Source organism: Bufo bufo, chromosome 4 (genome assembly GCF_905171765.1).
Source record: "Bufo bufo chromosome 4, aBufBuf1.1, whole genome shotgun sequence".
Classification (NCBI taxonomy): Eukaryota; Metazoa; Chordata; class Amphibia; order Anura; family Bufonidae; genus Bufo; species Bufo bufo.
The window spans coordinates 385,027,004-385,041,290 of record NC_053392.1 but is presented as its reverse complement, the minus strand read 5'-3'; the positions used below and the strand labels follow the sequence as shown (position 1 = coordinate 385,041,290).

General features: G+C 44.0%; 1 protein-coding gene across 1 annotated transcript in view; it reads right to left on the bottom strand.

Moving 5' to 3' along the window:
- Nucleotides 1-1,095: 1,095 nt before the first annotated feature.
- The window catches only part of HECA (hdc homolog, cell cycle regulator), a 72,774-nt gene continuing 59,582 nt past the window's right edge, over nucleotides 1,096-14,287 (bottom strand). Inside the window, exons 3-4 of the mRNA XM_040429231.1 lie at nucleotides 14,074-14,228; nucleotides 1,096-3,323 (exon numbers count right to left, since the gene is read on the bottom strand). Of these exons, the coding sequence (XP_040285165.1) occupies nucleotides 3,159-3,323; nucleotides 14,074-14,228 (320 nt within the window). The 3' untranslated portion in view covers nucleotides 1,096-3,158. The remainder of the gene's footprint in view (nucleotides 3,324-14,073; nucleotides 14,229-14,287) is intronic.

Sequence of the window (14,287 nt, the reverse complement as noted above, 5' to 3'; positions counted from 1 at the left end):
GTTTTTGTGAGGGTTTACTATTTTTGTAAAACTAAAAATCCGTATTCGGATACCAATAACCTTCTTATTTTTCTGCCGACTGAGCTGTTCGAGGACTTTTGATATTTTTTTATTTTTATCAATTTTTAAGATGAGGTGCCCAAAATTCATTTTTTTTTTTTTTTGTATAAATGAGGTTTACTGTGCATGTAAAATAATGGGATAATTTAATAGACTGGATCTTTGCAGATGCAGTGAATCCAATTATGTATCCCTTTAAAAAAAAATTATACATGTGAAACTGGAAAAGGTTGGACTTTGAAAGTTTTAATATTTTTGCTTCCTTTTTTTAGATTTTTAAATACTTTATTCAACTATTTTTCACATTTTTAAAGTCTCCTTAGAGGACTTGAACCCTCCATAGTTTTAGCGCTTGTACCATACACTGTAATACTTCTGTATTACAGTGTATTGGTATTCTAATAAGCATTCTATTACATCCTGCCAGAGGCAGGGTGTAAGAGTGGATGGAACATGACAGGCCCCTGGCTTACAAGCCAACTACTTGGCACTCAGTGACTGCGTTCACAGGTGTTGATCGAAGGACTCAGGGAGCTTCCTCAATGTCACTTCTCACATGCTGCTGTACTGCTAAGCGTGGCATCTGAGTGGTTAAAATGCTGGATTGGTGTTATCTCTGATCCCAGTAGTGTGAGCAGGGAGCCAGCTATATAATACAACTGGTACCTGCAAATGAAGGTGCATGCCCAGATCCTAAAGTGGTTTAATCCACTGTATGTAAATCTCTGGTCCAAGATTTAGACACCCTAACTGTTACATATTTTGCTATGGATCCGCATGCCCTAAATAAAAAACACTATACTCGCCTCCATTGCCATGCTACACTTCCATTGCCACGCTGGTCTCTGTACAACTGGCTTCCTGTAATGACATCTAATTCCATGTGACCACTGCAATCACAGGCTCCGTTGTCAGTCACATGGGACAAGATGTCATTGCAGGAGACCAGGTTGTACAGAGACCAGTAGAGGACCAGGAAACCAGGCAAAGAAGGCACAGAAGTGAAAGGGGAGATTGAAAGAATGCTTTTATTCCCCTTTATTTTTGACGCTCAGCTTTTTTCCGCAGGTGAAATCCATGAGCAAATCTGCACCAAAACCTGCACAATTTGGTTTAGCTTTACCCAAACCACAATTTTCCTGCGGATTCTTGCAGAAAAGCTGCAAAAACTTTCAACAGCTATTTCGCTACATGTGGATGTACCCTAACACATAGGTGAATTAAAGGGAACTTGTCGCATTGAAAGTTCAATCCGATCTGCAGGTTGCAACTCAAAAAGCTTAAGGAGCTGGGCAGACCGATATACAGTTTTTGGGAAAAGACTTGTCATTTGTCATTTACTGGTCATTCTGGGCTCACAAGTCCAGCAAAGCGGTCTGTTCTCTATGTACACCAACACAGGAAAGGCTGTCAGTTGTTGAATAGTACCGCCCACTGGACTCCTACACTCAGAGTTTTAGATGCATAAATGACAAGTCATAATGAACTGTTTCCAACAAACCCACATATAAATCTCCTCAGCTTCTCCTGTTCTACAACATGTTCCCTGCAGCTCAAACTGCATTTTCAATGTCCAGCACACTCACTTGGCAAGGACCTAGCACTCTGGTGCTCCTACATCATTGACAGTTAGGTCCTTGCCATACAGTATATTCATGAACTTCAGAAAAATTAGCATAATGCATGTGCATCGGTTCTAATTCTGTCTAGGTCACATCCTAGGACGCGATGCCTCTGCACTTCAGGACCACATCCACGGTTTGCTAATGGAATGGACTGGTATCATCTACTGGATAGGCAGGTGCAGTGTAGCAAAGAGTCAAAGTGGGTTATCCATCCACCTAGCAAAAATGCACGCACCATTTTTTACATTGCTTCAAATGCATCTACAATAATAAAAAGGGACTAGAAAAAAAGACTCCTAGGCAGTACTATTTGTTGGGTATTACTAGACTCCCTCTACCCCTTCTCATACTGTCATCATGTTAGCAAGAAGAAGGGACAGATGGAAGAGCAACTCCTGACTGCAGAATCAGACCGCACGGTTTATTTGCAGTCTGTAACCATGGGTACACATAGGTTTGCATAGGAGCTTAATACACAAAGCCGTAGGACATCTTTATTCAAACCTATACACAAAGTTGCTTCACTTTTATACTGTAAATTCTTTAGGGTAATAACAAAGATGGTTGCAAAAGAGCCTCCAAACTCAATAAGGTCTCGTGTACATGATAGTTTTTGTGGTTCGGATGCAGATCCATTCAATGGGGCCACAAAAGATGTAGACAGCACACCGTGTGCTGTCTGCATCTGTATTGCTGTTCCGTGGCCCCGCAAAAAAACAGAACAAGTCCTATTCTTGTCCTTTTTATGGACAGGGATAGGGCTGTTCTATAGATGGCAGGACGTTCCATTCAGCAAAATGCAGAACGCACATGGCCGGTATCTGTGTTTTGAGGATCTGCAATCTGTGGACCGCAAAAACCGTTACGGCTCTGTGCATGAGCCCTACGTGAAAATATATAGTCTACCATAACAGTAATTAAGATGTTGGTAATAAAACTAGTGACTTTTTGCTTCCGTCTAATCATAAGGATTCAAAATGGTAGTTTTTATGTATAACATTTTTAAAAATATATATATAAAAAAAAAAAGTTTCAAGAATTTTGTCCAACTCGAAAAAAAATCCTACCAAAAAAAAAAAGCAAATGGCTTCAAATATCAAATGTATTTTTAAAAAATATCTAAATTTGCTTTGGTGGAAAGTTGTTTTTTTTCTTTTCATTTAAGTGCTGAGTCGCTGGGGCAAAAAATGAAATAGAGATTACAGTGCTATCCCCAAATACTTAAACAAGAATACACGTTGCTGGCGTAGACTTACATTCACCCGTCACATTTTCATGTTACGTTTCCCACATAAAAATGGGAAATTGTAAATACCGGTACTATGTACAGGATTTAGTAACAACTGAAAGGAAAAATGCTGCAATAGTTTTAGAATTAGAAAACAAAAATTTTCTCACAGAATATTTCCTATAAAAGATATGTAACAAAGTAGTAATACCTATAAAATGGCTATTAATAAAACAAAGCTTTCGTCAATAAGCCTCTAGTACTTTGAATGAGGAAAATGGCTTCACAAAGTGGTAGTCTAAATTCCCACAGTGAGGGCACTGTTGAACGTTGCTGTATTCCGAAAAATACTGCATTCCAATGCGTACATCGATGACGGGCTTCCCACAGTGCTTGCAGTTCAGACGGGCCTAAAATAACCAGAGACAATTATGAACTAGCAAGCAGTTTTACAACACATATGCATTATGGATTCTTCCAGTAGTAGTAACAGTGTCAGCAACAGGCTGTGGAGTCGGTATGGCAAACCTCCGACTCGGACCTCAACCATCCAAAACTGACTCTATCCCCTGCTAGTTATCGTTTTTAATAAATGGGGCTCTTAGGCTGATAGACAATAACATAAATTTAAAAAGCCTCTAGTCAGCATGATAAACCCTATTAAACCAGGCATACTGCTTAGTGGAGTTGATCCTGCTGATTAAAACAATACCTTTCTTTTGTCTGTATGTTAAACAGGTGCAGAGATATCTGTGTTTTATACATATACATGTACACCAAGGCTCGGGCTGAATCCTAGGAGCACTACTTTTGTCACATCCCTGTGCTCTGCACACTCCCTCCTCCCCTTGACTGACAGGGCTAGACCTCAGCATGCTGAGGGCAGAGTTGTGTCCTAGAATGCACATGTTGTATACAATACTTACTATAGACTTACCATGTTGAGAATAGAGGTTTTCTATACTTAGAAAGTTAATAGATATTACTGGTTTATTCACAGGCACAAAATATGATGATAAAGACACTAGTAATACGTATTAGCTTTCTAAGTATAGAAAACCACTCTTCTCAATATGATAAGGCTGTAGCCTGGAATTAAGTGGTTAGCCTTGCATTTAGATGTCCCAGGTTCAAATCCCAGGAGAGACTTCTAGATTTTTTCTTCGGTTATTTTGTTCTCCCTAATTTAACCCATAATAAAAGGCTATAGCCTTTCTATATTAAAAAAAATGAGGTTTTCTGTACTTTAATATCACTGGTATTTTTATAATCATATATTGTGCCTGTGAAGAACCACCACTGATCCAGAGAATGAAGGGAAAGCATCATTTATTTAGCACTATGGCTCCTTCACAGCCTTTCTCCGCACAAAGTGCCCTGGACACCCGCTGTGTGTGAATACTACAGCCCAGCTCCTCAAGTAAAAGAGCCAGGCTGCAACTGGGTGGCTGGGAGTACTGCTGTGCAGGGAAAGGGTTCTCAGAATAAGTGGTGGTTCCCAGAGGTCTGACTCCCATAATAATAGAGTATTGTTGGCCTGGTGTGTCAGGAATGATCTCACTTTAAATATTTTACACCTGCTATGAGAAGCTGTACAGAAACCGGGTATTACCATCTGAACATTTGTGGCATATCCACAGGACATGCCATAGATGTCTGAGAGAAGTGGGTGCCACCTCCAGGACCCGCACCAGTCTTAAGAATGACCTATCTTGCACCATCCTAAACGGAGAGGTGGCAAGCATGGTTCTCTCCATTCACTTGTATGGGGGTTCTGAAAAACTGCTATTTTAGGACATTTCATGGCATGCACAGCCATGTCTGGTGCAGTCACTGTATTCTACTACACCGGGCCCCGCTCTCTGTAGTATATGGTAATCACATCTAACTTCTGACTATTGTTTAAAGTATTCCAATCATCTTAAATCTAGTGCTGTAATACTTACAACTAACTTCTTGGCAATCAGGAGGCCGGGCGGGCGCTCGTAGCGTAGCTCACTACGCTCACTTCATTCATAAAGTGGGCGGCGCAGGTGCAGTGAGCTACGATAAGAGCGCCCGCCCGGCCTCCTGACTGCCAAGAGGTTAGTTGTAAGTATTATAGCGCTAGATTTAAGATGATTGGAATACTTTAAACAATAGCCACAAGTTAGATATGATTACCATATACTACAGAGAGTGGGGCCCGGTGTAGTAGAATACAGTGACTGCACCGGGCCCCGCTGCCATTACAGAAACAGATGCTGGCCCCCATTCACTACACAGGGACACTGTTATGGGGGATCTGTGGATGACACATAAGATGCTATATATGTGTCATCCACAGATGCCCCCATAACAGTGCCATCCACAGATGCCCCATAAAGATGCTCCCCCATAACAGTGCCATCCACACATGCCCCCATAACAGTGCCATCCACATATGCCCCCATAACCGTGCCATCCACATATGCCCCATAATAGTGTCATCCACAGACCACCATTACGGTAGTTCAAACCCCACCAAAAGCACACCTTTTGGTTCAAAATATTTTTTTCTCTTATTTTCCTCCTCAAAAACCCAGGTGCGTCTTATGGGCAGGTGCCGTCCTATAATGCAAAAAATACGGTATGTAGATATGCCATAAATATCTAAATGTCAATTGTCTTTGATAAATGAGAATAAACGTGCATTTACAGCTTTCACATACCCATTATTGTTATTTTTTGCACTATTTTGGAGCCGTTAGTTTTCCCCGGGCAATATCTACCAATCTCAAATAAGATAGTACATAGAAGTACTGTAGTTAATTATAATGTTAAAAAATCAAGAAATAAAATAGGGCACATCAGCACTTTAATTGAGCCCCTCTTTGTGGATATGAAATCATGGTTGTAATTACCTTGGATTTAGTATTGTACTGTTCCCCTGCTTACCGCCGCAGTCCCGGGCGCCGTGTTCAGCGGTGATCTGCGGCTGGTGCCTCCCATTCACCGCTGCAGTCCTGGGCTCTGTCTGTGTGGGTGCTGTTGTTCTGGGATCCGCTCCACAGTTTGCTCTCAGCCCTGGCCACAGCATGCTTGCTGTTTGTTTCCTGCATTACTTCCTTAGGGGCCAGCTCCCGTCACTTTCTGGGCTGACCTATCCTAGCCCTCCTGCACATATATAAGTGGCTAAGCCCCCTTCCCAGGTGCCTCAGTGTCAAGGTCCTTGTGCCCTGCTAAGGTTCTGGTTTTCAGCTTGTGTTCTTGTGTTTCTGACTCTTATCTGTATTCCTGGACTCTGCTACCTTTTATATCCCTACCTGCTTGCCTTGACTGTTGCCGACCCGGATTGCCTGACCTGACCTTTTGCCTGTCTGACTACGCCTCTGCCTCATCCTTCGGTCCTGCACCTCTGGTACCGTTCTCAGGTACCTCCTGGTCCGCCTGGACCAGCAGCCTTGTGTGCCTATCCTCCTCAAGAGGTAGCGACCTGGTGTTCCCCCTCGGGAAAGTCTATCCTTACGATCAGGGGTACTGTGAAGATCCAGGGGTTCACTTAGAAAACACCCTTAGAGTAGGTAGGACACGTGGGACAGTGGGTTCACACACGCTGGTTTGTGACAAGTATAATGATATTCATTTTAAAATCCTTGTTTATTATTAAATTAAAAGTCCACTTCTTGTATACCAATATAATGGTCATGTGCACATGGCAGGTCTCGCAACCACGGCGCTTTCGTCAGTCTCCAAGGAGATAAGACGCCGGCAACGTCAACCTACATCACTTTGATGCGGCAGGTTGCTCTTCCTGGCGTCGGCCTCAGGGAAGGGCGGAAGTAGCAGACATGTGGCAGGCAAGGATTGGCCATGCGCCGATAATATGACCATAATGTTTGATGAGTCACATGTAGCAGTCCCTAGCACCTGATAGGCTAGCATCTCTTTAACCTCTTCCGGACACAGGGCGTACAGGTACGCCCTTATGTCCTGGTACTTAAGGACACAGGGTGTACCTGTACGCCCTGTGTATTTTCTATCACCGGCGGGCGGTGATCGGAACCCGGTGCCTGCTCAAATCATTGAGCAGGCACCTGGGGCAAATGCGCCGGGGGGGTCCTGTGTCCCCCCCGTGTAGGCGATCGCAGCAAACGGCAGGTCAATTCAGACCTGCGGTTTTCTGCGTTTCCGGGTTATTCGGGTCTCTGAGGACCCGATAACCCGGAACAGAATGGTGATCGGTGGTGTGTTTTTACCCCACCAATCACCATCCTTAGATCCTGAGTGGTGATGGTGACATAACCTCTCATGATCGCCTCTGATTGGTAGATGGGCGGGCGTTTCAAATGTTGCCAGCGCTCCTCTCCTCCTCTTTGTGTGTGAGCCCGAGGAAAGAGGAGCGCTGCTGTGCACGTGTGGATCTGAGCCAGCATCACCCCATCTGTGCCCCAGCACCCATCCTTGCCCCCAGGACCCGATCTGTGCCCCAGCACCCCCCCATCTGATCAGCAGGTAAATAAGGAAAGTCTAGGGAAAGGTTGGGCTAGGCAGGGATAATAAAGGGAAAGTTAGTGTGAAAAAAAAGTTTTATTGCATCACCCTAAGGCCGAATGCACACGGCCGTGTTCCGCGGTATGCTGGGCTGGATTCCTATTCAGAGCAGGAGAGCATGGCGTCATTGGTTGCTATGACGCCGTGCGCTTCATGCCGCCGCTGCACTACAGTAATATATAGTGTATTACTGTAGTGCAGCGGCGTCATGAAGCGCACGGCGTCATAGCAACCAATGACGCAGTGCACTCCTGCTCTGAACAGGAATCCAGCCCGGCATACCACGGACCGCTCTCGGCCGTGGAACACGGCCGTGTGCATTCGGCCTAAGTAGGGTGTCTGGGGTCCACAGCACAGCTGTATGACCCTAGACCCCCCAGGGGTGCTGATGCTTTCCCCCTTGCCCCACCCCCCCACAACTTTTTTGGGGCGCAGGCATAATTTTTATTTTATTTTTTTGTGCGTACGCCGACTGTGGCCGACACTCTTAGCGTCCGGCCACTGTTAGCGATGCGCACACCCCACCGCTGATCAACTTCAGACGGTTGATCAGCGGTTTAGAATTTTTTTTTCACATTTTTCCCCTTTTTTAAGTTGGTCTTTTTATTTTTTTCTGTTAGTTTTAGGATAAGTACATGAACACCCGTGCCCCCAAACACACGCACACTAAATAAAGATTAACACGCACGCACACACACGCGCAAACACACACTCCCCTATGGCCCGCCGGATGTTCTCGGCCGAGGAGGCATACGCCCAGCTTGCCTCTGAGTCCGAGAGTCCTAGGTGATGAGGAGGACGCGGATGACAACAGGAAAGTGGGGTCATCCTCGTCCTCCTCATCATCTAGCGATGATGATGAGCCCCCAAGGCGGCGGAGACGCCGCCAGGCGGAGCAAGGGGACCGCCATGTTAGGGACCCTGTGGCCCACCCTAGTACGAGCAGCTCTGGGGCTCGTACTAGTTTTCCGGCCCACTAGTTAAATCCACCGGAGCCCCCTGCGGTGAACTTGTCTGGTGTACCCCAGAGCGATTTGAGCCCGTGATTCCTGAGTTTGTAGGCCAATCAGGAATCCAGATTTCCACAGTGGGCTTCACTGAATATTACTTTTTTTTGTCTTTTTTTCCGTGACCAACTGGTAAATCTAATGGTGGAGCAAACAAACCTGTACGCCCAACAGTTTGTTGCTCAACACCCGGGCTCCTTTTTGGCTAGGCCCGGTGGCTGGATTTTTGCGGGATGAGATAACGGTTCTATTGGCACTATTTTGGGGTGCGTGTGACTTTGATCGCTTGCTATTACACTTTTTGTGATGTAAGGTGACAAAAAAATGGTTTATTTAGCACAAATTTTTTTATTTTTTTTCGATACGGACGCGGCGATACCTAATATGTATACCTTTTTTTCCCCCTATTTTTTACCTTTTTTTTTTTTTTACTTTATTTGGGAAAAATGACGTTTTTGTTTATTTTTACTTGAAACTTTAAATTTTTTTTTGGGGGGGGGGACTTTATTTTTTCAACTTTATTTTTACTTTATTTTTTGTCCCACTTTGGGACTTCAACTTTTGGGGGTCTAATCCCTTTTACTATGCTGTGTGTATTACTCATACAGCTTCCGGCCTGTGAGATCCAGGGGGCTGGATCTCACAGGCTCGTCACCGGAAGGCAGCGCAGATACCCAAGGAAGACATTGCGCTGCCTTCCATGCCATCGGGTCCCCCCTACCGCCGCATGGGGACCCGATGGCACCGCGCCCGCCGAATAAGGTAAAACCGCAAGTCTGAATTGACCTGCGGTTTGCGGCGATCGCCCCCCGGCGTTGTGACAGGATGCCTGCTGAATGATTTCAGCGGCCATCCTGTTCAGATTAACCCCCGCCGCGCCGCAATGTAATTTTAAAGTTAGGACGTACCGGTACGCCCTGGGTCCTTAAGGACTCGGCAAACATGGCGTACCGGTACGTCCTAAGTCCTTAAAGGGTTTCTGTCACCCCATTAAACCGTTTTTTTTTTTTCTTTACTAATAATCCCTATAGTGCGATCTCATGATACATAAGCAAATTAATCATTTTGGTTCAGTAGAATTTGCTAAAAATCGATTTTTAAAATATGCTAATTACCTTGCTACCAGCAAGTAGGGCGGCTACTTGCTGGTAGCAGCCGCATCCTCCGATGGTAATGACGCCCCCTCGGCATGCTGATTGACAGGGCCAGGGAAGGGAATCGTTCTCTGCTGGCGCTGTTAGAATTTGAAATCTCGCGCCTGCGCCGTACCTGTCTTCAATCGGCGCAGGCGCACTGAGAGGCGTCCGCTCTCTCGACCGCTCCATCCTCAATGCGCCTGCGTCGATGACGTCATCAAGTACACCCGGAAGAGAAGACGCCGGCATCGCTGGAAGGAGGCGGAGAGTCTGGTGACGTCGCTGGATGCTCGAATCAGGTAAGTATGTACATAATAAGCATGCTGCCACAAAAACCACCAACGAAATGGGAATAAATAATTTTATAAAAATGACAGTTATTAACACTATACCACCAACGATTATTAATAATAAATCTCTTCCGGGTGTACTTGATGACGTCATCGACGCAGGCGCATTGAGGATGGAGCGGTCGAGAGAGCGAGATTTCAAATTCTAACAGCGCCAGCAGAGAACGATTCCCTTCCCTGGCCCTGTCAATCAGCATGCCGAGGGGGGCGTCATTACCATCGGAGGATGCGGCTGCTACCAGCAAGTAGCCGCCCTACTTGCTGGTAGCAAGGTAATTAGCATATTTTAAAAATCGATTTTTAGCAAATTCTACTGAACCAAAATGATTAATTTGCTTATGTATCATGAGATCGCACTATAGGGATTATTAGTAAAGAAAAAAAAAAAAAAACGGTTTAATGGGGTGACAGAAACCCTTTAAGGGGTTAATGGCAAATGGAGATGAAATTTCAGAATTTCAATTTTTGGTAAGCTTACCTCACAAAAATGTAATATAGAGCAACCAAAAATCATATGTACCCTAAAAATAGTCCCAACAAACCCGCCACCTAAGTTTCCAAAATGGGGTCACTATTAGGGAGTTTCTACTCCAGGGGTGCATCAGGGGGGTTGAAACAGGACACGGTGTAAATAAACCAGTCCAGCAAAATCTGCCTTCCAAAAACCATATGGCGCACCTTTCCCTCTACGCCCTACTGTGTGCCCTTACAGTAGTTTACGGCCACATATGGGGTGTTTCTGTAAACGGCAGAGTCAGGGCAATAAAGATAGTCTTGTTTGGCTGTTAACCCTTGCTTTGTTAGTGGAAAAAATAGGTTAAAATGGAAGATTTGGCAAAAAAATGAAATTCTCAAATTTCATCCCCATTTGCCAATAACTCTTGTGCAACACCTAAAGGGTTAACAAAGTTCGTAAAAGTTTTGAATACCTTGAGGGGTGTAGTTTCTTAGATGGGGTCACTTTTAGGGAGCTTCTACTCCAGGGGTGCATCAGGGGGGCTTCAAATGGGACATCGTGTAAATAAACCAGTACAGCAAAATCTGCCTTCCAAAAACCATATGGCGCACCTTTCCCTCTACACCCTACTGTGTGCCCGTACAGTAGTTTACGGCCACATATGGGGTGTTTCTGCAAACTACAGAATCGGGGCAAAAAATATTGAGTTTTGTTTGGCTGTTAACCCTTGCTTTGTTACTGGAAAAAATAGATTAAAATGGAAAATTTGCCAAAAATCTAAATTCAGAAATTTTATCTCCATTTGCCATTAACTCTTGTGGAACACCTAAAGGGTTAACGACGTTTGTAAAATCAGTTTTGAATAGCTTGAGCGGTGTAGTTTCTAGAATGGTTTCTATTATTGAGCGGTGTAGTTTCTAGAATGGTCCCTAAAAATTGGGTTTTTGAAAATTTCTGAAAAAAGTTTCAAGATTTGCCTCCAAACTTCTAAGCCTTGTAACATCCCCAAAATATAAAATATTATTCCCAAAATGACACAAACATGAAGTAGACATATGGGGAATGTAAAGTAATAACTATTTTTGTAGGTATAACTATGTATTATAGAAGTAGAGAAATTGAAACTTTGAAATTAGCAATTTTTAAAAAAAAATTGGTAAATTTGGTATTTTTTTTATAAATAAAAATTATTTTTTTTAACTTCATTTTACCAGTGTCATGAAGTACAATATGTGACGAAAAAACTATCTCAGAATGGCCTGGATAAGTCAAAGCGTTTTAAAGTTATCACCACTTAAAGTGACACTGGTCAGATTTGCAAAAAATGGCCTGGTCCTTAAGGTGAAATAAGGCTGTGTCCTTAAGGAGTTAAAAATCTATCCCGGCATTTCCTAAAGCCTCTCCTCCTAAAGAAGCAGTGACACGAAACGTGCGTTGAGGGGAAGTCGCCATTTTATATTCAGCCTAAGGTATGTTACAGAGAGTAGGGTTCATTTGTAGTCTGTCGAGACTATATTAGATTACCATTGTCATTTGCATAGGAAGGCTGATAATTATTTAGGGGCTAGTTCAGAAGGTTATATTTAACAGCCTGGGACATGTCACGCCAGCCTTTATACCACTGGCATTAAACTTTAACAAAGAGGCAGTCGACTACACTAACTTTAACTAGAAATTACTGAACCTGTATACTATATTAGACTTTTGTTTGTGTTAGGAATATGTATTATGGCGCTATATACACTGCTCAAAAAAATAAAGGGAACACAAAAATAACACATCCTAGATCTGAATTAATTAAATATTCTTCTGAAATACTTTGTTCTTTACATAGTTGAATGTGCTGACAACAAAATCACACAAAAATAAAAAATGGAAATCAAATTTTTCAACCCATGGAGGTCTGGATTTGGAGTCACACTCAAAATTAAAGCGGAAAAAACACACTACAGGCTGATCCAACTTTGATGTAATGTCCTTAAAACAAGTCAAAATGAGGCTCAGTAATGTGTGTGGCCTCCACGTGCCTGTATGACCTCCCTACAACGCCTGTGCATGCTCCTGATGAGGTGGCGGACAGTCTCCTGAGGGATCTCCTCCCAGACCTGGACTAAAGCATCTACCAACTCCTGGACAGTCTGTGGTGAAACGTGACGTTGGTGGATAGAGCGAGACATGATGTCCCAGATGTGCTCAATTGGATTCAGGTCTGGGGAACGGGCGGGCCAGTCCATAGCATTAATGCCTTCGTCTTGCAGGAACTGCTGACACACTTCAGCCACATGAGGTCTAGAATTGTCTTGCATTAGGAGGAACCCAGGGTCAACCGCACCAGCATATGGTCTCACAAGGGGACTGAGGATCTCATCTCGGTACCTAATGGCAGTCAGGCTACCTCTGGCGAGCACATGGAGGGCTGTGCGGCCCTCCAAAGAAATGCCACCCCACACCATTACTGACCCAATGCCAAACCGGTCATGCTGGAGGATGTTGCAGGCAGCAGAACGTTCTCCACGGCATCTCCAGACTCTGTCACGTCTGTCACATGTGCTCAGTGTGAACCTGCTTTCATCTGTGAAGAGCACAGGGCGCCAGTGGCGAATTTGCCAATCTTGGTGTTCTCTGGCAAATGCCAAACATCCTGCATGGTGTTAGGCTGTAAGCACAACCCCCACCTGTGGACGTCGGGCCCTCATATCACCCTCATGGAGTCTGTTTCTGACCGTTTGAGCAGACACATGCACATTTGTGGCCTGCTGGAGGTCATTTTGCAGGGCTCTGGCAGTGCTCCTCCTGTTTCTCCTTGCACAAAGGCGGAGGTAGCGGTCCTGCTGCTGGGTTGTTGCCCTCCTACGGCCTCCTCCACGTCTCCTGATGTACTGGCCTGTCTCCTGGTAGCGCCTCCATGCTCTGGACACTACGCTGACAGACACAGCAAACCTTCTTGCCACAGCTCGCATTGATGTGCCATCCTGGATAAGCTGCACTACCTGAGCCACTTGTGTGGGTTGTAGACTCCGTTTCATGCTACCACTAGAGTGAAAGCACCGCCAGCATTCAAAAGTGACCAAAACATCAGCCAGGAAGCATAGGAACTGAGAAGTGGTCTGTCGTCACCACCTGCAGAACCACTCCTTTATTGGGGGTGTCTTGCTAATTGCCTATAATTTCCACCTGTTGTCTATCCCATTTGCACAACAGCATGTGAAATTGATTGTCACTCAGTGTTGCTTCCTAAGTGGACAGTTTGATTTCACAGAAGTGTGATTGACTTGGAGTTACATTGTGTTGTTTAAGTGTTCCCTTTATTTTTTTGAGCAGTGCATTTGAATCCCTACCAAAATCATGAAATGATAATTATTTTTAATCATGTTTAATAAAAAGTGAATTTTAAAGCAACATAGTATGACTCATTTGTTGGTATATTCATTTGAGTTTTCCTGTTAGGTTAAGCAGTGGTCACTTTGTGGGTTTAATATAGTGATAATTGTGGGCCAATGTTGCAATCCCCTATATATTGAGGCACTTCTGCAGAATATGGGTTCTGCCTGCTGTTACATATTGGATCAAAGAAACTTCTACAACAAATCAGTTGTGTGTAAATATACCCTTACATGTATATTTTACATGTGGCACTTTTGCAATTAAATATTATCCAAACAAGAACATACAAAAAATATAATTAGCATTTTACAAACCTGGCAACATGGAGAAGCCGCCAATATATCATAAGTATACATTGTTCCCAATTGATGCCAGCTTCCATCCCATCGAGACTTGCATTTGATGCAGATGATTTTATGAACACCTTCTAAGCAGTCCACACAGACAGCATACAAGTGCATAAGTCGTCCTGTCATGGAAAACACAGCTATGGTTAGAAGACAGAGCAAAATCCAATCTCAGAACTAG